This window comes from Balaenoptera acutorostrata, chromosome 5 (genome assembly GCF_949987535.1).
Source record: "Balaenoptera acutorostrata chromosome 5, mBalAcu1.1, whole genome shotgun sequence".
Classification (NCBI taxonomy): domain Eukaryota; kingdom Metazoa; phylum Chordata; class Mammalia; order Artiodactyla; family Balaenopteridae; genus Balaenoptera; species Balaenoptera acutorostrata.
The window spans coordinates 128036016-128061876 of record NC_080068.1 but is presented as its reverse complement, the minus strand read 5'-3'; the positions used below and the strand labels follow the sequence as shown (position 1 = coordinate 128061876).

General features: G+C 34.8%; 1 protein-coding gene across 1 annotated transcript; it reads right to left on the bottom strand.

Annotated features, from left to right (window-relative positions):
• Nucleotides 1–1875: 1875 nt before the first annotated feature.
• Nucleotides 1876–2580, bottom strand: LOC130708251 (COX assembly mitochondrial protein 2 homolog). The gene has a single exon (XM_057547023.1). The coding sequence runs from the start codon at nt 2408–2410 to the stop codon at nt 2171–2173; it is 240 nt and encodes a 79-aa protein (XP_057403006.1). The 5' UTR covers nt 2411–2580; the 3' UTR covers nt 1876–2170.
• Between the last annotated feature and the right edge of the window lie 23281 nt (nt 2581–25861).

Here is a 25861-nt window from a genome sequence, read left to right as displayed (position 1 = left end):
CTTATTTATACCTGAACAAAATAAATAGGAAAATTAATTTTTTCCACTTTCCTCTTGGTGATTACCAGGTTTTTTTTTTAATACAGAAATATCTCAAATGAAATCTGATATTGTATTAAAACATTTTATAGTAAAAGGAACGTTCCAAATAGCCCCTCTGAAAATTTTAGTTTTCTGTATTACCTCAGACTTTAAAACAGGCTAGTGAAACTCAAGAAACTGTTAAGTAACAGCTTGAAAATTCACAGGAGAAAGATAAAATAAAATAATGAAAATACATTTAAATTGATCTCAAATTCTGAATTGAATTGGCGCTTACACTACCTCTGAAATAGCTTCAGTTTGTCCAGTGAGTGAGCCAGAGGCTTTTCTCGATTTACAGTTAAAGCAAGAATAGAAAAAAAATAACAAAAACAAGACAAAATAATATTTTGACAAGTTTCTCATCTAATCTTTATTATGCCAATCCCAAAATAACAGTATTTGCTGGACTTTTAATTATGCATATTAATTCTTCTCTATTAAAGACAGATAAGAAAAATAATTGAATCAGACTGTTTTTCCAAAAGGAAAATAACATTAAATCTCATTCTCATGTGAAACACCTAATATTTAGAATTTTAGTTTTGCAAGGAAACAAAGTTTTAAAATTTTATTTCTCAGCCAATGCTGGAATTCATTCTACTATGTATTGGTCAAATAATTACTGACTCTTCAATTGAATAGATCTAGTAACAAAATTCTGATGTACTTTTAATGGAGTAAACTTTGTTAGGGTATTATTTATTTATTTTATACAGTCTAACTCTTCCTTTCTGCCTTTATCATTCATTGGCTTCAGTTATAATCTCATAATATGTGAAGCAAAAGAGTAAATCTTGTGTGTTAATGTGTGTGTGTATTTATCAGACATTCTAAGGAAGATGTGCTGTCCCATTTCTTCCTCACTTTTTTTTTCTCACTTATTTTTGTCTCTTCATGTCTAATATACAATTTTGATCAACTTTTTCTGTGTGCTTCAGTGTTGTTCATTTCCATTTTTAATTTGTAATACTGAAGACTAGTCACACGGCACAACACAGCCATGGAAAATTACCTAATATAATCCAGGCACTACACTTCTATACTTGAGACTGCCTCTATAATTTTAAACATTATATCATAATATAGACCTATAAACTATTTTGGGGAAGCAAAACCCAAGTTCTTCATCATGTTAACTATTTCAAAAATGTTCTTCCTCATTCTTCCTTTATCTCCTTTATTCAATAACTATGTACTAAGATCCCAGTATAAATCACATATTATTCTAGAGAACGATGAAATATCACTCTCTTTTTCCAATAGTTATGGTATAGAAGGGAGATTGGAAACCAAACTATTGTAAAATAAGAAAATGTTATAAATATGGGTATAGTTTAAAAATAGCATGAGAAGATGAGGCATCAGGTCTGTCTATAGTGGAGAGTGGAGCTGGAATGGCATAGCGACTTTATTGCAACACATCACTTAAAGGATGATGCAGGACTACAGGTGTGCACTAAAAGTGTGGATGGAGAGGAGAGGGCAGAGACATTATTGCTCAGATGGAGAGAATGTTGTGGTCACTAATTTTTGTGGGGGATAAAGAAGAGATAAAAAATAAGGATTATCCCAAATCTCTGATCTCAAAGTAGAAAAAGAAAGTGAGGAAGGGAGAAAAAGGGATGCTCAGGTAAACATTGTGATACATGTTACCATAGAGTAAAGCAAGGCTACTTCATGAGACAAGGGGGATGTAGCCATCTATATTAAAGATATTGATTTTACACTGTAGATTACTGGCCTCGAAGTGTTTTTTTTTTTTTTTTTTTTTTTTTTTTTTTTTTTTTATGATTAGAATCAATGATTTTATTGAGGGAGATAAGTTACTCAAATGTCAACGGGCCGTAGGCAAAGGGAACAAACACGTTAGAAGTCTCAGGTGCGCTGGAAGAGGAGAGAGAGTTCTAACAGCTCTGCCCAACCAACATTCCGGATCCAGGGCTGCCATACTTCTCCAAGGCTCGATTTCTCATGGGTCACTTTCCATTCAAAGAATTCTGGAGACCAAATGCAACGGGATTCCTTCAGCTACCACCCAAGAGTCTTTGGGTCTTCTCTCAGCCAAGGCATCCAGTGAAAATATGATCTATTTTTCAGATTCCTCTGGAGGATTAAAAAGTCTCTTTCGCATTGCGTTGCCACGCTCCCTGCTCTTGTTCCTCTTTTCCATGTACTCATTCTTCAAGCATTTTCTCATCTCCCGATCAAGATCATTGCAATGACCAAAAAATTTCAGAATGCTGTGATTTTTGTGACATTCCTTAAGCAAGTTAATCAAGACGTTGCATTCTTCAGTATGCAAGTGTGGAGATAAGTCAGGATGCATCTTTAGAAGAAGGAGATGGAGCACAGCAGAGCAACCCGACTGGCGGCCACACCCGGAGAGCGGAAGCGGTATTCACCGGCGAAGACGCTGCACCCAAAAGCCGGCGGCCAAGGCGCCGGAGCCGGGACAGCTCCGGGTGGCGAAGGTTCCGCGCCCTCCACGCCTGACCCCGCTCGCCTCTCGAAGTGTTTTGATCATTCAACTCTATATGTAAACATTTTCATGCACAAACTATCAAAATAATTTTATAATTTACAAAGGCAATATACGTATTGTGTTACTACTATAGTATATATTATAAAAATACACAAATAGAACAATATAATGAAATAGAAATGAATTCAATATTTCAAATTATTATTTTACTTCATAAACATTATTTGTAATAATGTTTTTCAAAATCTTGTTAATCATGATGGCTTTGTGTCATTATTACCTTCTATTTCAAGGCCCAATATATACTTAAAGTCCGTCATTAACAATAAAGGATGTAAACCCATATTTCAAATTATTTTTAGTAATTTCACATTTTTCTGACCAAAATCTTGCCGATAAGTTTAGACTATTATTAATTTTACCTATTTTAGTGGCTTAAGAAGAAATGTATTACCCAAAGTGAAAAGATTATTATGACAATTTCTTATTGTTTGGTGATTCTTACATTTTATTATTTTTCCAATTGTGGTTTCTTTGAAGGAAATTGTATCAATATCTAGTCTTTTAGTTATAGTTGTTCTAGTCAAAACTAAATAATATGATCAATAAATAAATCTACCTAGTTTACATAATCTAAACTATAGTGCAACGAGCTGAAAGTAATAAAATAACTGAAGACAACACAATTTAACATTTTTCTGGAACTCTCTTCTTACCCCACCCTTAGTATATTTCATATAATCTATATGATCCTTGACTATCTGATATATGGACCAAGATAGCATTCTGCTGTCAATCTAGTTGTTAAATATCATTAATATGTAATCTCTTTATTAGTTTTATAAAATAAACATAAATACTGTTATAATATTTTTCACAACCTCATAAGTCATCTTGGGCACTGTTATTCACTAAATGTTTTTGTTTCCCCCGCCCCCCCTACTAGAATTCGTATGTCGAAATCCTAACCCCCCAATATGATGGTATTAGGAGGTCGGACTCTTGAGGGTGGAATCCTCATGAATGAGACTAATGCCCTTATAAAAGAGACCCAGAGAATTCCCTTTTTCCTTTTACCATGTGAGAACACAGCTAGAAGACAGCTGTCTATGAACCAGGAAGTGGTCCCTTACTCTGCAGCCACTTTTATCTTGGACTCCTCAGCCTCAAGAACTGTGAGAAATAAATATTTGTTGTTTAAGCCACTCAGCCTATGGTATTTTTGTTATAGCAGCCTGAACAAATTGATAGAGGCATGTACCAAATGTGAGATAGAAGAAAGGCATAATTAAATTTTTGTTTCAGAAAAATGTTTCTGGTTACAGTATGGAGAATTTTGAGACTGGAGGAAGAGATTATTTCATATGGAAAATAGTGAGGACTTAAGTCAGTGGCTGAAAGGATTGAGAAGTAGAATGTATTGTTGGAGATATTAAAGACATGATCTGACCAGACTTGGTTACTGGTAAGATGTCAGGCTGAGAAAAAAGGAGATGTCTAGGATAGCTTCTAGATAGATCAGTTGGACAAGTGCATGATGATGGTAGCATTCACTGAAATAAAAACTAGAATCTTAATAAAGTTAATGGGGTTTCCAGTCTGACATATAAGGAGATTAAAAGTTGCCACTCTGTCCTAACAAGTAAAAGACTGAACAAGCTGGAAAATCACAGGGCAAATTGCCACTTCAAAAATTGGAAAGATGGACAGGTGAGTACAGAGAATCACAACTTACCAGAGCAGAAATCTCCACAGGAACCAGTACCTGGGTAGGAAAACCTAAACCTAAACTGTAATTGAGGAATTGCTGGGGACTTCTTGTGGACAAGTCTGAGAGTTAAAAACTCCGAGGGAGGGGGGTCATAAGAGAGCACCCAAGCTTTTGTGGGTTTTACCTCAAGGAGCTCTACCAGGTGCTCACAGTGAATATCAGAGAAAAATCCCTTCATGCTTTTGGCAGTAGGAGGGGAAAAGCAACAATTTAAAAATATGTCAGAGCATTCTGTTTTTCTTAACAAAGTCTGACCTCAGCAGAAACTTTTTTACCAGAACTTTACCTGCTGGAGTTTCATCAGAGCCTAACTTACCTGGGGGGAGACAAATACTCAAGCCCTGGTAAAGTTTACAATCCAAGGCACAAGCTCACCAAAAGACTGAGATCTAATCATAGGATTATAGAACACTTGCCCTCCCCTACACCTCACCACCACATTATTAAAGGCCTAGCTGTAGCAGTTCCTTTTACTGGATACATCACGTCCAGATTTCAACAAAAAATCACAAGACCTACTAAAAGTCAAAAAATACAGTTTGAAAAGACTGAAGAAGAATTAGAGCCAGAGTCAGCTGTGGCAAGGATGTTGTAATTATTAGGCTGGGAATTTAAAACAACTATGATTAAAATGCCAAGGGCTCTAATAGAAAAAAAAAAAAAATAGTAGGCAACATTCAAGAACAGACGGAATGTAATAAAAGGATGAAAATTCTAAGAAAGAATCAAAAAGAAGTGCTAGAGATCAAGAACACTGTAACAGACATGAAGAATGCCTTTGATGGACTGATGGATAAAATTAATAAAATCAGTTTGGGGCTTGTTCAATTTAAGGTGCCTGTGAGATGTAGAGGTGGAAACATTTAGCTGTCACAGGTGTAACTCAGGACAGAAGTCCAAGTTGAAAATAAGTGGAGAAGTTATCTACATACAAGTCGTGATTAGAACAAATGGCCAAGATTAAAATACATGGGAAAAGTGTTTTAGAACAATGATTCATAACCTTTACTGAGTCACTTCATGATTTTAAAATTCTATATCTCCTCTTCAGAAATAAGTTCACATATACAATATTAAATGTATAGATTTAGGAGTTTTATTGCCTCCTTAAATTCCATTTGAACACAATAGTTTCTAATTTAAAGCAAAAAGACTTGAAGCTTAAATACAGATTCCTGAGGAAGACATGATGTTTAAATACTGTCCTGATGTGTTTCATCATTTAAGGAAAGAAGGCACTTATAAAAGAAACTGAGAAGTGGATGAAAAAAAAAAAATGTAAAGATATTTGGAAATAAATGGATGAGAGTCTTTTAAGAAAGTGGCTGAGTTTGCATCAAAAGTTGAACATACACATATATGTGTAAATATATACATATATATTTATGCATATACATGAGCATGTATTCAAGTTTTGATATATGTATATTTGTATGGGTGTGGCTGTGCTTGTGTGGTGTATTTGTACATAGAGGAGTCTAAAAATACAGCATAGAGTGGAAATAATTGATGGAGTAAGATGGACTCTATTGGGGCTAGGGATTTAAAGAAAATGAAGAAGGGCTGGAATAATTGCTGAGGGGAGCGGGAAATAGGCCAGATAAGAAAAATGTAATAGGATTGCCAAGCAGTTGTGGTTACCTCTGAGTTTGGATTCCATAAATTTGCTATGGTACTAATCTTCAAGATCATCTGGTTTTCTCTAGTGGTACACAATAACATGGGGCAGGTTCAGAAGCAGAGGGGGCAGATGGTTGAATTAATCCAGAGCTTCTCAGAAATTAAAGAGGAAAATATCAGAATCAGCTGGGGAACTTTTTTTAACTACACATATCTGTCAGTCAGAAATAGGAAAATACATTTTGCAATAACGTACCAGTGAGTGGACAGAGAAGGGAAGGAAGCTAAAAAGGCTTGTATTAATGACCACATGTTACAAAGTTGGTAAAGAAGAGGAGGTAGAGTAAGTGGAATTGGAGAACGATTTGTTACTGAGCTTGTAGTAATAAATGATTAAATTAGATTCAAACTTATCTTCAACATTATAAAATGTAACAGAAAACCAGATGCGTTTAGATGATAAAAACTTTAGATGTTGAAAATAAATTGGTTATCTAGAACAATCAGATTAATCAAATAGTTACTTTAAAGGCAATGTCACATAATGTCTAACCATACTTTGGGGACTTTCTGGCTGTTTAATTCTCACCACTGGGTCTTTCTAATTTTCTGGCTCGAGCAAGTACTTTGCCTTGGTCTGTCTGATCTCCTCATCCTAAAATTCATATGCTTGTCATGAAAATTAAATGAGTTAGTATATTTAAAACACTTAGAACCATAGCTGGTACCTAGTGTACACTTGAAAAATGTTACCTGTTGTTATTACTAAATCTCTATTTTACCTTTATTATACAGCTATGACTTTAACAGTGAATTCTCACTCAGTGGAAAATGTGTTTTTGTTTTCATTTTTTTAAAAAAAGCTAAAATCAACATCTAATTATCTGTAGAGAGCAGTTTCCTAAAAATTTTAAGTTTCGATCAACTTGTAGATTATTGATAGATTTATCTTCCATCCCCTACTTCCCTAGAAGCTGTTAACTATAATTATCATTTAGCATTAAGTCAGATCCTTCAAACTTAATTCTGCATAACATTCTCATTTTGCTCTATTATGACATATATCAACCATGATTCTCCTTGACTGCATTCATGATATCCTTAACATAAATCCCATGACGAGTAGGCTATAAAAATTGTTTTCTGAATGAAGTGGGTTTTCTATTTGGAGAAGATTAGAAAGCAAAGAAATCATCACTGAAGTCTATAACAGAGAATGAGACACATGAGGTATGAATTTCCCACTTCATTTGGGTCTCGGTTATTCCCCTGTACCCCATGTCTATTATGTCAATTAAAACATTCTTATTTTCTGAGTCTCAATATCCATCAATATTAGGAATTCAAATTTATGAACCTAAATAGTCATAATCTGCAATGTTTATTCTCCAGTACTCTTTTTTTTTTTAATTTTATTTATTTATTTATTATTATTAACTTTTGACTGTGTTGGGTCTTCGTTTCTGTGCGAGGGCTTTCTCTAGTTGTGGCAAGCGGGGGCCACTCTTCATCGCGGTGCGCGGGCCTCTCACTATCGTGGCCTCTCGTTGCGGAGCACAGGCTCCAGATGCGCAGGCTCAGCAATTGTGGCTCACGGGCCCAGTTGCTCCGCGGCATGTGGGATCCTCCCAGACCAGGGCTCAAACCCGTGTCCCCTGCATTGGCAGGCAGACTCTCAACCACTGTGCCACCAGGGAAGCCCTCTCCAGTACTCTTGATGATACTTTTCTGAATATTGACCCTTACTTGAGGACAGTAACACTGAAGTGGTATAGCTATATTGAAGCACAAGCACATGCACAAAAAATGAAATTTTTTGTCTTTTTCATTTTACTTTCTTTGTTTTTAACTATGTACCATGTGTAACATATGTTCCTGAATAGTAGACAAAAATGGGATGCCTATGCAACCTCTTGGATAAATGTAAATAAAGATATATGATCTTACTTTAAACTTCTGAGAAACATGAGAGCAAGGGACCTGGAAGCATGGGAGAATTCCATATGGCTCATGATGTAAAAAGCCAGAACAGATAAAACAGTCTTTGTGATCCAGACACTAAGCAAAAAGAGATGACTTGTTTGATTCATACTGAAATTACTTTATCTCCCCATTTCTCTTGTTCTCATTCTTAGAGTGATTTCTTCTCTTCTGCTCCAGAAAATTATAGCCCTATGATATTTTTAAAATATATTTTAGCTTTCGCTTAACCAAGGAAAACCTGACTCTCAGTAATTCATCCCTTATTTGTTTGAAGAATAAAACTTCAAAGTAAATTTTCTTTTCTTTTTACAATCTCCTCTCTTGTTTGATCATTTTTCTATTAAATTTTAAGTTTTGATGGTTTACTGTCATACCTTCACAAAAGAAATTTAGAGACACTGTCCCTTAAATTTTAGATGCACTGCATATGGTGATTGATAGATGTTAACCGGACTTATTGTGGTGATCATTTTGCAATATATACAAGTAACAAATCATTACACTGTACACCTAAAACTACTATAATGTTATATCAATTATATCCCAAAATATTAGAGAAACTTAGAGATACTCTGCCCTTAAGAATTTTAAATGCAAGGATGGCACTGGTGAACCAGAGCATTTATCCATTTCCCTTGGTAACATGCAAAAAATATACATACACCTATATACAGAGATAAAAACTGTGAGTTTCCAGTGGAATCTCAGAATCTGACCTAAGGTCACACTCCAATTAGTCAATATTCTGATGTTCATAAAATAATAATACTGGACTCATAAAAAGGAGGAATAAGCAATGTGAGATATTTTTGAGAAATGGTTTTGATAGATTATTTCTCCTCATGTACATTTTTTAAAAATTAAGTATAGTGTCATAGAAAATAAAAAACAGAAACTACATAGGTTGAAACAACACAGACACTATTTTTCCTGGACAAGATGCCTCTTCAGCAATAACTATTAATTTGCTCACCAGACTGCCAACATGGCAGGTCTTGGTGCCTTCCATGGAACTCAAAGAAATATGTCTCTATGAACAAAAGAGCAAACATCCAGCAATGCTTAAGACAACCAACTTGACTAAAAATACATATAGTTATTTACATATATACATATATGTAAATACTATTTACATATATGTTAGCTCACTTAATTGTCACAAAACCCAGCCAAGGCTGATTTAATTATCTCCATTTTACAGATTAGACAACTAGGACACTCAAATTTAGGAGATTTGCCATGTCCAGATAGCTAATGAGAAACACAAATAGAACTTAATACCATTTTACAAATGTAATAACTGCTAATTAAATTTTTGAAATAATAGAAAGGTATATAAACAATTAAATCCTCTTTAATAGCTTGAATTTACATATATATTCAAAAATATGTGTATATATAAATAAGAATATATTAATATACATGCATATAATTTTATTTAAACAAATAAATTAATGCCATACATACCATTTGGAAATTTGCTTTATTACCCTGTTACTTTAATGGCTTATACTGAACATTATTTCTCAGTATATACCACATATTTAAGCATTTCCATATGAGTTTTTACCAAAATGTCAATATTACAGGTTATGCATATGTATATGTTCTTGGTGTTACTTTTTAGAAAAGCTATCAATAAATGGAAATTCTTAATCAAAAATATTTTATAACTATTATTAAATTTGGTAGTTATTATTAAATTACTCTCCACAAATCTGTTTAAAACTTATATGTACATCAATAGTGTATGACAGTTCTACTTCCTGCACATTTTCTTAAAAAATAAAAGTATTCTCAATGTTTCAAAAATTTTTTTCTTGATCAATAGGAAAAAAGAAAAAATATGGTAAAATATTGTTAAAAATTCAATTACCTTATTACCTAGGAGATCAGGGATCTTTTTAAGTGCACCTGCTCATAACTTTGCTCATGCCCTTCCCCTTTATTTCTAATGGGTTACATGTCATGTTCATATTGATTTGTAGGATCATTCCTTTTTATATTAAATATTTTGGTCCATTTCAGTTACATACTTTACAAAAATGTCTTCCCAATATGTCAATTTTTAAAAAATTTTGTTCATTCATCATTCATAGCTTTGTATTTATTTTAAATAATCATCAGTGTTTTTATTTATGTTTTATATTTTACATCTTACTGAAGAAATTTTCCCCATTATAAGATGATTACAAAACAATAGCATCTTAAATTATATTCTAGAATTCATTTAAAATTGTTTGTGGGTAATAACTAATTTATAAAAAGGTAAACCTCATATTTGCTGTAATGTGAGGTAGAGCTAAGTTTATCATAAGATGTACAATCAATTATCCTAGTATCACTTTGTCCCTCTTTACTGTTAAAAGGTTAAAGGGTGATCAAATATATTCATGTCTGTTTCTGGACATTTTCTTTTGTTCCATTGATCTATTTATTTCTATGCTAGAACTTTATTGCCTTCATTACTGCAAACGCATGGGTTTTTTAAAAATAACATTTAATAAGAGGCCCAGGGGACTTTGGGCCAGCAGGCACTGACATGGTCATTGAGAGGACAGAGAAGCAAGTTTCATACACTAGGATAAAGTGCATTAGTGAAATAAAACATACCGTTGGTAAAGGCTTGCGGCCACATGGGCTAGAGGCAGAATTCTACATAGTACTAAAAACCTGTTTAAAGACCCTCATTTTAATATATAAAAACACTATAAACAAACAAAGAATAAGGCAATGCAAAGCTTGTATTTCAGCTTGAGTCCAAAGAAATAATATTTTCTAACTATGATGCTAATCATTGTAGACTACCTGCAAAAATGGCCATTCCTATAAGCATATGCTTCTTCCATTAAGAATGAAGTCTAATCTCTCCCATGTATATTCTCTAACCATGTGACTTTTATTTTTAGCAATTTTATGAAATAAATGTGATTATCTTGAACTTCTGAACTCATGCCTTAAGAGACCTTCCTTGTAGTTTCCAATTTTATCCTTGGAAGGCAATAGCCAGGTTAAGAATTCCAACTACACTGCTTTAGAGAATGGCAACATTTAGAAAGAAAGATGCTGAAGCTTAAGAAATTACAAAAAGAGAGACAGGGACCCCCAGATGCACCAAATATGCAAGACAGTACAACAGATATGTGAGTGAAGCCATCTCATATCTTCCAGCTCTAGTGGAACTACCCCAGCAAATACCACATGAAGAAAATATAAGCTGAACTGTCTCATTGAGCCCTGCACAAACTGTAGAATCCAATAATATCCAAATAAATGGATATTGTTGTTTTAAGCAGAGAAGTCTTGAGAAGGTTTTGTACATAGGAGTATACAACTGAAAAAATACTAGGACTCCACAAAGAAGGAACTCCAAGAATATCTGAAAGGATTTTCCTTGGTCTTTGGCCAACTCCTAGGCTATGGATGTACCAGATGACATCAAAGGAGACCTGGCATAGAACATCTGTTGCGATCTGGGAACTGAAAAGTGATTCAAGAATTTGTACAGAGCTGGAGAAATGTTATAGTTTTGGTCCAGCCACAGCAGAAAGACATTGCTGACTCTTCAGGTGATTTATTTAAAATCAGCAAAGGAGAGCAAAGCATGCCTCAAAAGGAAAGGGAGTACACAGTAACAGCAAAGGCAAAACTGAATTAGATCCTCCTTACCAAAACTTTAAACCAAGTCTCAGCAGGATAAATAATCTCCCAGTAATTTTATTGCTGGACGAACAAAACTAAATATGTGTTACAGGGAAATAACAAATCCAAAGTCTCTACAATGTATTATACAAAATATTAACATACATTTAAATATTACTAGATATATGGAGAAGCATGAATAATTAAAGATGATTAAAAAATAAAATAGTCATTAAAAGCAGATACAGAAATGTTTAAATACTGAAATTAACAGACAAGAACTTCAAAATAATTATAATTGCTATGTTTTTAAATATAGAAGATATAGATAAAATGAATGAAAGTACAGAACATTCAACAAATATTTAGAATCAGCACAAAATAATTAACTACACACTCCCTGAATTCAAATGCAATATCTCAAATTAGTCATTATGTGAATTTAACAGCAGTCTAGACACTGCAGAATACAAGACTCATAAAGTCAAAAACTGATCAAGAGAAAATACACAAACTAAAGTGCCGAGAGAAAAATAATGAAAAAAAAAAAAGATCAGAAATTAAAGAAATGTGGGATATCATCAATAAGTTTAACCTACCTGTACTTGGAATGCCAGACAAAGAGAATGACATGGAAGTAATATTTTTAATAAAAGAATGGTGAGGGTTTTCTAATTTGATAAAAATACCAGCTCATGAATTAAAAAAAAAAAAAAATTAAGATAAACTCAAGCAGGGTAAATACAAAGAAAACAGCCTCTCACATCATAGTCAAACTGAAGAAAAACAAAGATAATGAAACAATCTTAAGAGTAACCAGAGAAGGAAGACACATTTCCTGCAGTAAGATAACTGTGGAAGTCATAAAATACTGAATTTTTTTTTTTAAATTTTGAACCCACAGAATTATGCTCCACTCAGGCTGGCCCCTTCTTCTTTCCACAACAGCCACTCAGGGCTCCTGGTTGTGGCCAAGGTCAACTAGATCACTGCCATCTGAAATGTATTCTTAATGTATTGAAAAAACAAAATACCAACCTCAGGGACAATAATCTTCCAAAATGAAGTTAAATCACAAGTGTTTTCAAGACCTAGTGAATAAACAGCAAATGGCCAGCATATCTGAACTACAAGAAATATTAAAGGAAGTTAATCAGGCTGAAGGAAAATGATTACAGATGGAAGAAAGAGTAAGAATAAATGAATAACTCAAGAAAAAGTAAATATAAAGTTAATTATAAGAGACTATTGATTGCTTAAGCTACAATAAAGACAGTGCATTTTGGGTTTTTACCAGAAGTAAAAGTAGAGTACATGATAACAGTAAAAAAGGGCAAGAATAGAATAAATTAACTGTTAAAATATTCTTGCACTGTTTTGGATATATAACCCTAAAAATTTGAGGTAGACTGTAATAAAGATGTATTCATTTCTAGGGTAATCAGTGAAAAAAGAATGCTAAGAGTCAGACAAATGTGAATTAAAAGATAAAGTGCAATAAAATTGTACTTGTTCATACAATAGTAATTAGATGAGGAAGAATAAAGAAATAAAAAGCCTTGATGGGACAAATATAAAACTAACATCAAGGTGCTTACTTAAACCCAAATATATAAGTAATTTTTAAAAGACCCAACTCTATGCTGTTTACAAAAAATATCTTTCTAAATCACCTAGAGGTTAAAATTATGGGAAAACATGCCATACAAATCCTAACCAAAATAAAATCTGGGTGGCTATACTAAAATTGGGAGGAAAAAGATCTTACATCAAGGAGTATTTTGATGATAAAAAGGGACATTTTTTGTTGATAAAAGAATCAGTATATCAAGAAAAAACAACAATCCAAATCCACTAAAAGGAACATATACCTACCCTATTTCCCAGAAATTCTACTCCTAGATTTATGTGATGCATGAGAATTGAGTGCACACTTCCACCAAAATACACAGTTGAAAACATTCATAACAACTTTATTCTTATAACTGAGAACTGGACACTACGCAAACTGAGATATATTCGTACAGTGTAATACTCTACTGCCACAAAAACATGAACTACTGATACATGCACTAACATAGATGATTCTCAAAAACATTATGTTAAGCAAAGGAAGTTCCTCACCATACACCTCGAGGGCCCACGTGTTTACCTGAGCTAAAATTCTCCTCATTCACTGCAGACATTAACTGAAGATCCCAGGAGGGTTTGCAGAATTGTCCTTTTTACCTCCTCACCACTAAATTTATTCAAATGAATTGGGAATAACAAGTAACTAGTCCCTCTAAAAGCTACTTTATATAATCAATTTTTTTGCAAATAAATTTCTTATGAATAAATTCAGTCTGGGTGATGTACAGAAATTAAAAGGTAGTTTAACCTGAAGAAGTTCTACAGGACTCTTTAACTCAGGCAATTTCTAAATAACATTATTTTTTCTTCTAGTATAATTTTAGACAAAGAATTTCCTGCTTTTCCTTTTATGTTTCAAGACCCCAGAGACTGCAATTAATTTTGTCATGAGATACTATTCAATATTAATTAAATTCTTTCAAGTGGATATGTGCTATTAAGAAATAGTCTTTTCTAGGTTAATGTGGTTCTTAAATTTAATTTGAAACTTATTTAGTCAGTATGTTTTAAAACGTTATGAAGATTAACCTTCCCTTATTTCTTTGTTGTTATTGTTTTTCTAAATGCACAATTAACCTGAAGACAAATGCTAATTAATAGATGACATTATAATTTGACTCCATTTATTATGTGAGCCATTTATATCAATTCAGGAGGGGTAAAGAGGTGGATTGAGGAGTTTTCCTGTTTTGAAATTTAAAGACCCTTATAGTTGTGTTTCGTGTTTACATTTCATTACCATCCTACTTTATTTACTTAGTCATTTGTACTATTTAGTATGTTTTCTTTTTGATGAAGCAATAAAATGTCATGTAATTGGGTAATAGTAATTTAATACCTAAATACAAGCTTTTAAAATCCCAAGAAATTTGCGTGACAGGTTTATAGTTGGTACATTACTGGCGACGAAATTTCTTCCTGTAGGCAATTTTGAAACTTAACAAAATTAGGTTCCCTTAATCATCACCATTTCTAACACTAAAAAAATTAGTAACATAATTTGTTTTCAGAATTTAGTTTTATTATTATGTTTTCTAATTATAGAAACATAAACTTAAACACACATTTCTTCCCTAAAACCACATTTTGTTCCCTCCACACCACCCCCAGATTATGTCATTTACCTCTTCTCTGGATATCATGCATAAATGCTTTTCTGCAACATGTTGATTAGAGAGGATACTAACTCACAGGAATATCATTTCAGGCACCACTGGCAGAGAACAATGGGGGTCCCAGCAACACCAGAGAAACCAGGCAGACCAAAATCATACTGCAAAAATTCCAAAACTTTAACTGTCATTAGAACAACCCACAAAAGAAGGCTAGGATCTGCAGGTTAAATCTAAAGAAGGTGACTTCCTGATAAAATAAAATAATTTAAATGGACTCTGAGTATCCAATCAGAATAGACAAAATGTCCAGGAAACAATAAAAAGATCTTACAAAGTCCTTATACAACTAAATATACCCTTACCATAAGATCTAGCAATTGTGATCCTTTTACCCAAACGAGTTCAAAACTTACATCCATACAAAAGCCTGCACATGGATGTCTATAGCAACTCTGTTCACAATTGCCAAAACTGGAAGCAACTAAGATGTCCTTGAGTAGGTAAATGGATAAGTAAACGGTGGTACATCCATACAATGGAATATTAATTGGTGCTAAAAAGTAATGTGCTATCAAGCCATGAAAATACATGGAGGAGAAAAAGAAGAAGAAAAACAGAAAATACATGGAGGAACATTAAATGCATATTGTTAAGTGAAAGAAGCTGATATAAGAAGGCTATGTACTGTATGAGTCTAACTATATAACATTCTGGAAAAGGCAAAATTATGAAGATAGTAAAAAGATGAGTGGTTGTCAGGGGTTGAGGAGTGGGAGGTTGATGAATAGGTAGAGCGTGGAAGTTGTCTAGGGCAGTAAAAATATTCTGTGTGATACCATAATGATGGATACATGTTATAAATTTTTCAAACCCATGGAACGTACAACACTGAGTGAACCTTAATGTATACTGTGAAATCTGGGTGATGATGATGTGTCAATGTAGGTTCATCAATTGTAGAAAATGTACCACTCTGGTGGGGGATGCTGATAATGGGAGAGGTTATGCACGTGTGGAAGCAGAGGGTATATGGGAAATCTCTGGACTGTCCCTCAATTTTGTTGTGAATCTTAGAATGTTCTAAAATCAAGTCATTTAAAAAAATAAGATGAATTGCATTTGTGTATGATGATTAGACATGATGTATAATCAACATGTATTGAGCCCTGAATAAATAGGGTTGTTATTATCAGTGTTAGTAATGATTAAATAAATGGCTAAATTGATATATTAAAGCACCATAGGCAAATTTGTCCTCTACTCTAAACCACTATCAGGCTTTGTCTAAAGACATCTGTGACTGTCCCAACTTGGGTGGTGCTATTGACACCTAGTGGGTTGAACCCAAGGATGCTTCTAAATATCCTATAATGCACAGTATAACCACCACCACACACCAGAAATGATCTGACTCAAAATGTCACAAGTACCAAGTTATGAAACCCTGCTTTAGACCATACATTATTTTTAAATGTAAATGAAATAGCATCTCTTGCTCTCTCTCCTTTTCTCTTTCTGAATGTGTGAGTGTGTTGGTCTTAGAAGACACAAAGAAAAATGTTAAGTTGTAATTTGTTGATGCCTTAAGATGCATTACATGCTTAGGTCTAGAGAGGTTGCTTAGTGAATATGAAATAATATATCTAAATTTAAAAAAAAGTAGAACCAATTATCTGTATGGCTTTCTCAGTACAATAGCTTCAGATTGAAACAAAATTAACATAAATATTCCCTTTTGAGCATTAGCAAATAAACATAGCAGCTGTATTTTTAGCTTTTTAAAAAATACTTATAATTACTTGTAAACTCTGTCATCAGCAATTTCAGAGTCTTTGACCTGTTTGTAGCATCTGTATTTATAAACAGTAATTCAATTAATATTTCCAAATACCATAATCGATAAAGAAAAATGGTCAGTTAATAAGTAAAGAATATTTGAATGTAAAAAGGCATCTAGTCGTTTATAAGCAAATGACATTTCTCTAGAAACTAAATTATTAGCAAATAACTCACCTCTATTTGACCAATTAATTATTCTTGATAACATCATATTAAACTGATAGTTAAAACGGTTGACATATGTGAAATATTCAGAAAATACATAAAGGGCTAATATATAAATAAATGTTCTCCTTGATATTCTATTTGTGATGTAAGAATATAACCATCTCTTACTTGAGTTTTTGACTTGAAAATAGTTTTGTTTTTAGATAATAGTATGAATTTTATTTGAATTTTATTTTTAAATGACAGCATTTAAATTGCCCACACATATTTCAGTCATCCTGTATTTGTTAATTTATTTAGCATTTTAAATTTCTATTTCCTTTTATTCTATTTCCTTGAAAAATTGTTTCAAGAATAAATGCCAGATTTAGCAAACAAAAATACAGGATGCCTAGTTAAATTTGTATTTAAGAAAAACCAAAAGAAGGAGCTTCAAGATGGCAGAAGAGTAAGACGCAGAGATCACCTTCCTCCCCACAGATACAACAGAAACACATCTACACGTGGAACTGCACCTACAGAACACCTACTGAATGCTGGCAGAAGACCTCAGACCTCCCAAAAGGCAAGAAACGCCCCACGTACCTGGGTAGGGCAAAAGAAAAAAGAAAAAACAGAGACAAAGAATAGGGACGGGACCTGCACCAGTGGGAGGGAGCTGTGAAGGAGGAAAGGTTTCCACACACTAGGAAGCCCCTTCGTGGGCGGAGACTGCGGGTGGCGGAGGGGGAAGCTTCGGAGCCACGGAGGAGAGCGCAGGCCCAGGGGTGCGGAGGGCAAAGCGGAGAGATTCCCGCACGGAGGATGGGTGCCAACCAGCACTCACCAGCCCGAGAGGCTTGTCTGCTCACCCGCCGGGGCGGGCGGGGCTGGGAGCTGAGGCTCGGGCTTCAGTCGGATCGAGGGAGAGGACTGGGGTTGGCTGTGTGAACACAGCCTGAAGGGGCTAGTGCGCCACGGCTAGCCGGGAGGGAGTCCCGGAAAAAGTCTGCAGCTGCCGAAGAGACAAGAGACTTTTTCTTGCCTCTTTGTTTCCTGGTTCGCGAGGAGAGGGGATTAAGAGCGCCTCTTAAAGGAGCTCCAGAGACGGACACGAGCCGCGGCTATCAGCGTGGACCCCAGAGACGGGCATGGGACGCTAAGGCTGCTGCTGCCGCCACCAAGAAGCCTGTGTGCAAGCACAGGTCACTATTCACACCTCCCCTCCCGGGAGCCTGTGCAGCCTGCCACAGCCAGGGTCCCGTGATCCAGGGACAACTTCCCCGGGAGAACGCACGGCGCCTCAGGCTGGTGCAACGTCACACCGGCCTCTGCCGCCTCAGGCTCGCCCCGCATCCGTACCCCTCCCTCCCCCCAGCGTGAGTGAGCCAGAGCCCCTGAATCAGCTGCTACATTAACACCATCCTGTCTGAGCGAAGAACAGACGCCCTCAGATGACCTACATTCAGAGGTGGGTCCAAATCCAAAGCTGAATCCTAGGAGCTGTGGGAACAAAGAAGAGACAGGGAAATTTCTCCCAGCAGCCTCAGGAGCAGAGGATTAAATCTCCACAATCAACTTGATGTACCCTGCATCTGTGGAACACCTGAATAGGCAAGGAATCATCCCAAATTGAGGAGGAAGACTTTGGGAGAAACGATATATATATATTTTCCCCCTTTTTCTCTTTTTGTGAATGTGTATGTGTGTACTTCTCTGTGTGATTTTGTCTGTATAGCTTTGCTTTTACCAATTGTCCTAGGGTTCTGTCTGTCCGCTTTTTTTTTTGTTTTTTTTTTAATTACTTAAAAAATTTTTATTTTCTTAATAATTGCTATTTTTTATTTTAATAACTTTATTTTATTTTATTTTACTTTTTATTTTATTTTATTTTATTTTATTTTATTTTATTTATCTTCTTCTTTCTTTCTTTCTTTTCTTTCTCCCTCTTATTCTGAGCCGTGTGGAGGACAGGCTCTTGGTGCTCCAGCCAGGCATCAGGGCTGTGCCACTGAGGTGGGAGAGCCAAGTTCAGGACACTGGTCCACAAGAGACCTCCCAGCTCCACGTAATATCAAACACTGAAAATCTCCCAGAGATCTACATCTCAACGTCAAGACCCAGCCACTCAAAGATGAGCAAGGTACAGTGCAGGACACCCTATGCCAAACAACTAGCAAGACAGGAAGAAAACGCCATGCATTAGCACAGAGGCTGCCTAAAATCATAATAAGGCCACAGACAAACCAAAACACACCCCCAAACGTGGACCTACCCACCAGAAAGACAAGATCCAGCCACATCCAGCAGAACACAGGTACTAGTCCCATCCACCAGGAAGCCAACACAACCCACTGAACCAACATAGCCGCTGGGGACAGACACCAAAAACAAGGGGAACTACGAACCTGCACCTGCGAAAAGGAGACCCCAAACACAGTAAGTTAAGCAAAATGAGAAGACAGAGAAATACACAGCAGATGAAGGAGCAAGGCAAAAACCCACCAGACCTAACAAATGAAGAGGAAATAGGCAGTCTACCTGAAAAAGAATTCAGAATAATGATAGTAAAGATGATCCAAAATCTTGGAAATAGAATGGAGAAAATACAAGAAACGTTTAACAAGGACCTAGAAAAACTAAAGAGCAAACTAACAGAGATGAACAACACAATAAATGAAATTAAAAATTCTCTAGAAGGAATCAATAGCAGAATAACTGAGGCAGAAGAACGGATAAGTGACCTGGAAGATAAAATATTGGAAATAACTACTGCAGAGGAGAATAAAGAAAAAAGAATGAAAATAATTGAGGACTGCCTCAGAGACCTCTGGGACAACATTAAACGCACCAACATTCAAATTATAGGGGTCCCAGAAGAAGAAGAGAAAAAGAAAGGGACTGAGAAAATATTTGAAGAGATTATAGTTGAAAACTTCCCTAATATGGGAAAGGAAATAGTTAATCAAGTCCAGGAAACACAGAGAGTCCCATACAGGATAAATGCAAGGAGAAACACGCCAAGACACATATTAATCAAACTATCAAGAATTAAATACAAAGAACAAATATTAAAAGCAGCAAGGGGAAAACAACAAGAAACACATAAGGGAATACCCATAAGGTAAAAAGCTGATCTTTCAGCAGAAACTCTGCAAGCCAGAAGGGAGTGGCAGGACACATTTAAAGTGATGAAAGAGAAAAACCTACAACCAAGATTACTCTACCCAGCAATGATCTCATTCAGAGTTGATGGAGAAATAAAAAGCTTTACAGACAAGAAAAGCTAAGAGAATTCAGCACCACCAAAACAGCATTACAACAAATGCTAAAGGAACTTCTCTAGGCAGTAAACACAAGAGAAGGAAAAGACCTACGATAATAAACCCCAAACAGTTAAGAAAATGGTAATAGGAACATACATATCGATAATTAGCCTTAAAAGTAAATGGATTAAATGCTCCAACCAAAAGGCATAGACTGGCTGAATGGATCCAAAAACAAGACCTGTATATATGCTGTCTACAAGAGACCCACTTCAGACCTAGGGACACATACAGACTGAAAGTGAGGGGATGGAAAAAGATATTCCATGCAAATGGGAATCAAAAGAAAGCTGGAGTAGCAATTCTCTTGTCAGACAAAACAGACTTTAAAACAAAGACTATTACAAGAGCCAAAGAAGGACCCTGCATAATCAAGGGATCAATCCAAGAAGAAGATGTAACAATTGTAAATATTTATGCACCCAACATAGGAGCACCTAAATACATAAGGCAAATACTAACAGCCAAAAAAGGGGAAATTGACAGTAACACAATAATAGTAGGGGACTTTAACACCCCACTTTCACCAATGGACAGATCATCCAAAATGAAAATAAATAAGGAAACACAAGCTTTAAATGATACATTAAACATGGTGGACTTAATTGATATTTATAGGGCATTCCATCCAAAAACATCAGAATACACCTTCTTCACAAGTGCTCATGGAACATTCTCTAGGATAGATCATATCTTGGGTCACAAATCAAGCCTTGGTAAATTTAAGAAAATTGAAACCGTATCAAGTATCTTTTCTGACCACAACACTATGAGACTACATATCAATTACAGGAAAAAATCTGTAAGAAATACAAACACATGGAGGCTAAAAAACACACTACTTAATAACCAAGAGGTCACTGAAGAAATCAAAGAGGAAATCAAAAAGTACCTAGAAACAAATGACAATGACAACACAATGACCCAAAACCTATGGGATGCAGCAAAAGCAGTTCTAAGAAGAAAGTTTATAGCTATAAAAGCCTACATAAGAAACAAGAAACATCTCAACTAAACAACCTAACCTTACACCTAAAGCAATTAGAGAAAGAAGAAAAAAAACACCCCAAAATTAGCAGAAGGAAACAAATCATAAAGATCAGATCAGAAATAAATGAAAAAGAAATGAAGGAAACGATAGCAAAGATCAAAAAAACTAAAAGCTGGTTCTTTTAGGAGATAAACAAAATTGATAAACCATTAGCCAGACTATCAAGAAAAAAAGGGAGAAGACTCAAATCAATAGAATTAGAAATTAAAAAAGAGAAGTAACAACTGACACTGCAGAAATACGAAGGATCATGAGAGATTACTACAAGCAAATATATGCCAATAAAATGGACAACCTGGAAGAAATGGACAAATTCTTAGAAACTCATAACCTTCTGACACTGAAGCAGGAAGAAATAGAAAATGTGAACAGACCAATCACAAGCACTGAAATTGAAACTGTGATTAAAAATCTTCCAACAAACAAAAGCCCAGGACCAGATGGCTTCACAGGTGAATTCTATCAAACATTTAGAGAAGAGCTAACACCTATGCTTCTCAAACTCTTCCAAAATATAGCAGAGGGAGGAACACTCCCAAGCTCATTCTACGAGGCCAGCATCACTCTGATACCAAAACCAGGCAAAGATGTCACAAAGAAAGAAAACTACCGGCCAATATCACTGATGAACATAGATGCAAAAATCCTCAAGAAAATACTAGCAAACAGCACATTAAAAGGATCATACATTATGAGCAAGTGGGGTTTATCCCAGGAATGCAAGGATTCTTCAATATATGCAAATCAATCAATGTGATACACCATATTAACAAATTGAAGGAGAAAATCCATATGATCATCTCAATAGATGCAGAGAAAGCTTTTGACAAAATTCAACACATATATATGATAAAAACCCTCCAGAAAGTAGGCATAGAGAGAACTTTCCTCAACATAATAAAGGCCATATATGACAAACCCACAACCAACATCATCCTCAGTGGTGAAAAACTGAAACCATTTCCACTAAGATCAGGAACAACACAAGGTTGCCCACTCTCACCACTATTATTCAACATAGTTTTGGAAGTTTTAGCCACAGCAATCAGAGAAGAAAAAGAAATAAAAGGAATCCAAATTGGAAAAGAAGAAGTAAAGCTGTCACTGCTTGCAGATGATATGATACTATACCTAGAGAATCCTAAAGATGCTACCAGAAAACTAGTAGAGCTAATCAATGAATTTGGTAAAGCTGCAGGATACAAAATTAATGTACAAAAATCTCTTGCATTCCTATACACTAATGATGAAAAATCTGAAATTGAAATTAAGAAAACACTCCCATTTACCATTGCAACAAAAAGAATAAAATATCGAGGAATAAACCTACCTAAGGAGGCAAAACACCTGTATGCAGAAAATTATAAGACACTGATGAAAGAAATTAAAGATGATACAAATAGATGGAGAGATATACCATGTTCTTGGACTGGAAGAATCAACATTGTGAAAATGACTCTACTACCCAAAGCAATCTACAGATTCAATGCAATCCCTATCAAACTACCACTGGCATTTTTCACAGAACTAGAACAAAAAATTTCACAATTTGTATGGAAACACAAAAGACCCTGAGTAGCCAAAGCAATCTTGAGAAAGAAAAACGGAGCTGGAGGAATCAAACTCCCTGACTTCAGACTATACTACAAAGCTAGAGTAATCAAGACAGTATGATACTGGCACAAAAACAGAAATATAGATCCATGGAACAAGATAGAAAGCCCAGAGATAAACCCATGCACATATGGTCACCTTATCTTTGATAAAGGAGGCAAGAATATACAGTGGAGAAAAGACAGCCTCTTCTATAAGTGGTGCTGGGAAAACTGGACAGCTACATGTAAAAGAATGAAATTAGAACACTCCCTAACACCATACACAAAAATAAACTCAAAATGGATTAAAGCTCTAAATGTAAAGCCAGACACCATCAAACTCTTAGAGGAAAACATAGGCAGAACACTCTTTGACATAAATCACAGCAAGGTCCTTTTTGACCCACCTCCTAGAGAAATGGAAATAAAAACAAAAATAAACAAATGGGACCTAATGAAACTTAAAAAGCTTTTGCACAGCAAAGGAAACCATAAACAAGATGAAAAGACAACCCTCAGAATGGGAGAAAATATTTGCAAATGAAGCAACTGACAAAAGATTAATCTCCAAAACATACAAGCAACTCATGCAGTTCAATAGCAAAAAACAAACAAGCCAATCCAAAAATGGGCAGGAGACCTAAATAGACATTTCTCCAAAGAAGATATAGAGATTGCCAACAAACACATGAAAGAACGCTCAACATCATTAATCATTAGAGAAATGCAAATCCAAACTACAGTGAGATATCATCTCACACCAGTCAGTATGGACATCATCAAAAAATCTACAAACAATAAATGCTGGAGAGGGTGTGGAGAAAAGGGAACACTGTTGCACTGTTGCTGGGAATGTAAATTGATACAGCCACTATGGAGAACAGTATGGAGGTTCCCTAAAAAATGAAAAATAGAACTACCATATGACCCAGCAATCCCACTACTGGGAATATACCCTGCGAAAACCATAATTCAAAAAGAGTCATGTACCAAAATGTTCATTGCAGCTCTATTTACAATAGCCAGGACATGGAAGCAACCTAAGTGTCTATCAACAGATGAATGGATAAAGAAGATGTGGCACATATATACAATGGAATATTACTCAGCCATAAAAAGGAATGAAACTGAGTTATTTGTAGCGAGGTGGATGGACCTAGAGACTGTCATACAGAGTGAAATAAGTCAGAAGGAGAAAAACAAATACCATATGCTAACACATTTATATGGAATCTAAAAAAAAAAAAAAAGCTCAGAGGAACCTAGGGGCAAGATGGGAATAAAGATGCAGACCTACTAGAGAATGGACTTGAGGATACAGGGAGGGGGAAGGGTAAGCTGGGACAAAGTGAGAGAGTGGCACGGACATATATACACTACCAAACGTAGAATAGATAGCTAGTGGAAAGCAGTCGTATAGCACAGGGAGATCAGCTCGGTGCTTTGTGACCACCTAGAGGGGTGGGATAGGGAAGGTGGAAGGGAGGGAGATGCAAGAGGGAAGAGATATGGGGACATATGTATATGTATAACTGATTCACTTTGCTATAAAGCAGAAACTGACACACCATTGTAAAGCAATTATACTCAAAGATGTTAAAAAAAAAAACAAACCAAAAATCTTTTAATATAAGTATGTCACAGACATTGCATGGGACATTCTTATAATAAAAATATTATTTAATTATCTGAAATTCAAATATAACTGGGCATTTTTATTTTATTTGGAAAACTCTATTTTGAATCCTTCTAGAGCATGTCCCCTTGTGTCCCTTCTTATTGTGATGTTTCCCTGTTATTTACCATTCTGTAACTTATGTTCTCTCTCCAAAGTTTTTGCTTGTAATTCCTTGATAATTATAGTTTCCCTGCTATATTTTAAATACTTAGTATATAAAAAACACACTTAACAGTTAAAATTTTCATATAAATTTTAAAAATCTTCAATATATATTTTGTATATAAAATCATATAAATTTAAAGTCTTCATATAAATTATATAACTTGACTATTTGGATATATTTTTATAATTTTTTTATTGAGTAGGAAATAATTTATAATTATATTTATATAAGATACAAATATAGTGCAGAAAATATTGACCCTGAATTGAGGCAGACTTCGACCAAACAAATAAGATTGTTTCTTCCACAGCTTGTAAAATAGTATCTATGATTTGCAGACTAATGTCTTGATCATTCGGGTTTAATTTAGGATAGAAACAATTGGAGATTGGAATGAATTCTTGTATTTATCATTAAATCTAGGCTTTATTCTGTGGATTATGCCAATTAATCAACACAATCTTTTTTCCTATTGCTAGCAAGATATATGATTCCCAGGATCTTTTGCTCTATTAAATTGTTCACAGACTTAAAGCACATGAGGAGCACTGTTTTATATAGCCATGGATTGGATATTTTATAACTGGTACATCAAGTCATTTTCTACAAATTAATCTTGTGTTTACTAAAGACAATGTTAATGGTAGCTACTCCTTCACATATATTTGAGAGCACATCACTGTGGTTACAATATCATGTCTCAAACTATTTTATCACCCACATACTCCTTAATGGTCATCCAGCCTATGAATGGATTGCCAATTTTAGGTAAATTACAAAAACATTTATGTAAAACGTAGCCATTTTTTTTTTCTTGCCAATCAGAGGGAAGATATTGGTCATATTTCACCAATAACTTAACTCAGTTTAATAAAAATAGTTTTAAAAATTTGGTGAACTTACACATCTACTCATTTTCTTTATTACATTTAATTTCTACTGAATTAATTACTACTAATTCAAAATCAAGGGTATTAGAAATTATCAAAACTGTAATAGGGCCACTATTATTATAGCATTAGATAGGAAGCTCCCAGATGTAATTAATGTATATTAATACTTATGGCAGATAATTTTCTACAAATTAATCTTGTGTTTTATAATGAAGATACTAATAATAGCTAACTTTTCAAACACTTGTTGCATGTTTTATATACATTATTTCACATAATCCTTTTTAAAATCCCTCCAAATTTAGCTATCAAGGAAGTCACACAGCAGAGCTGGGC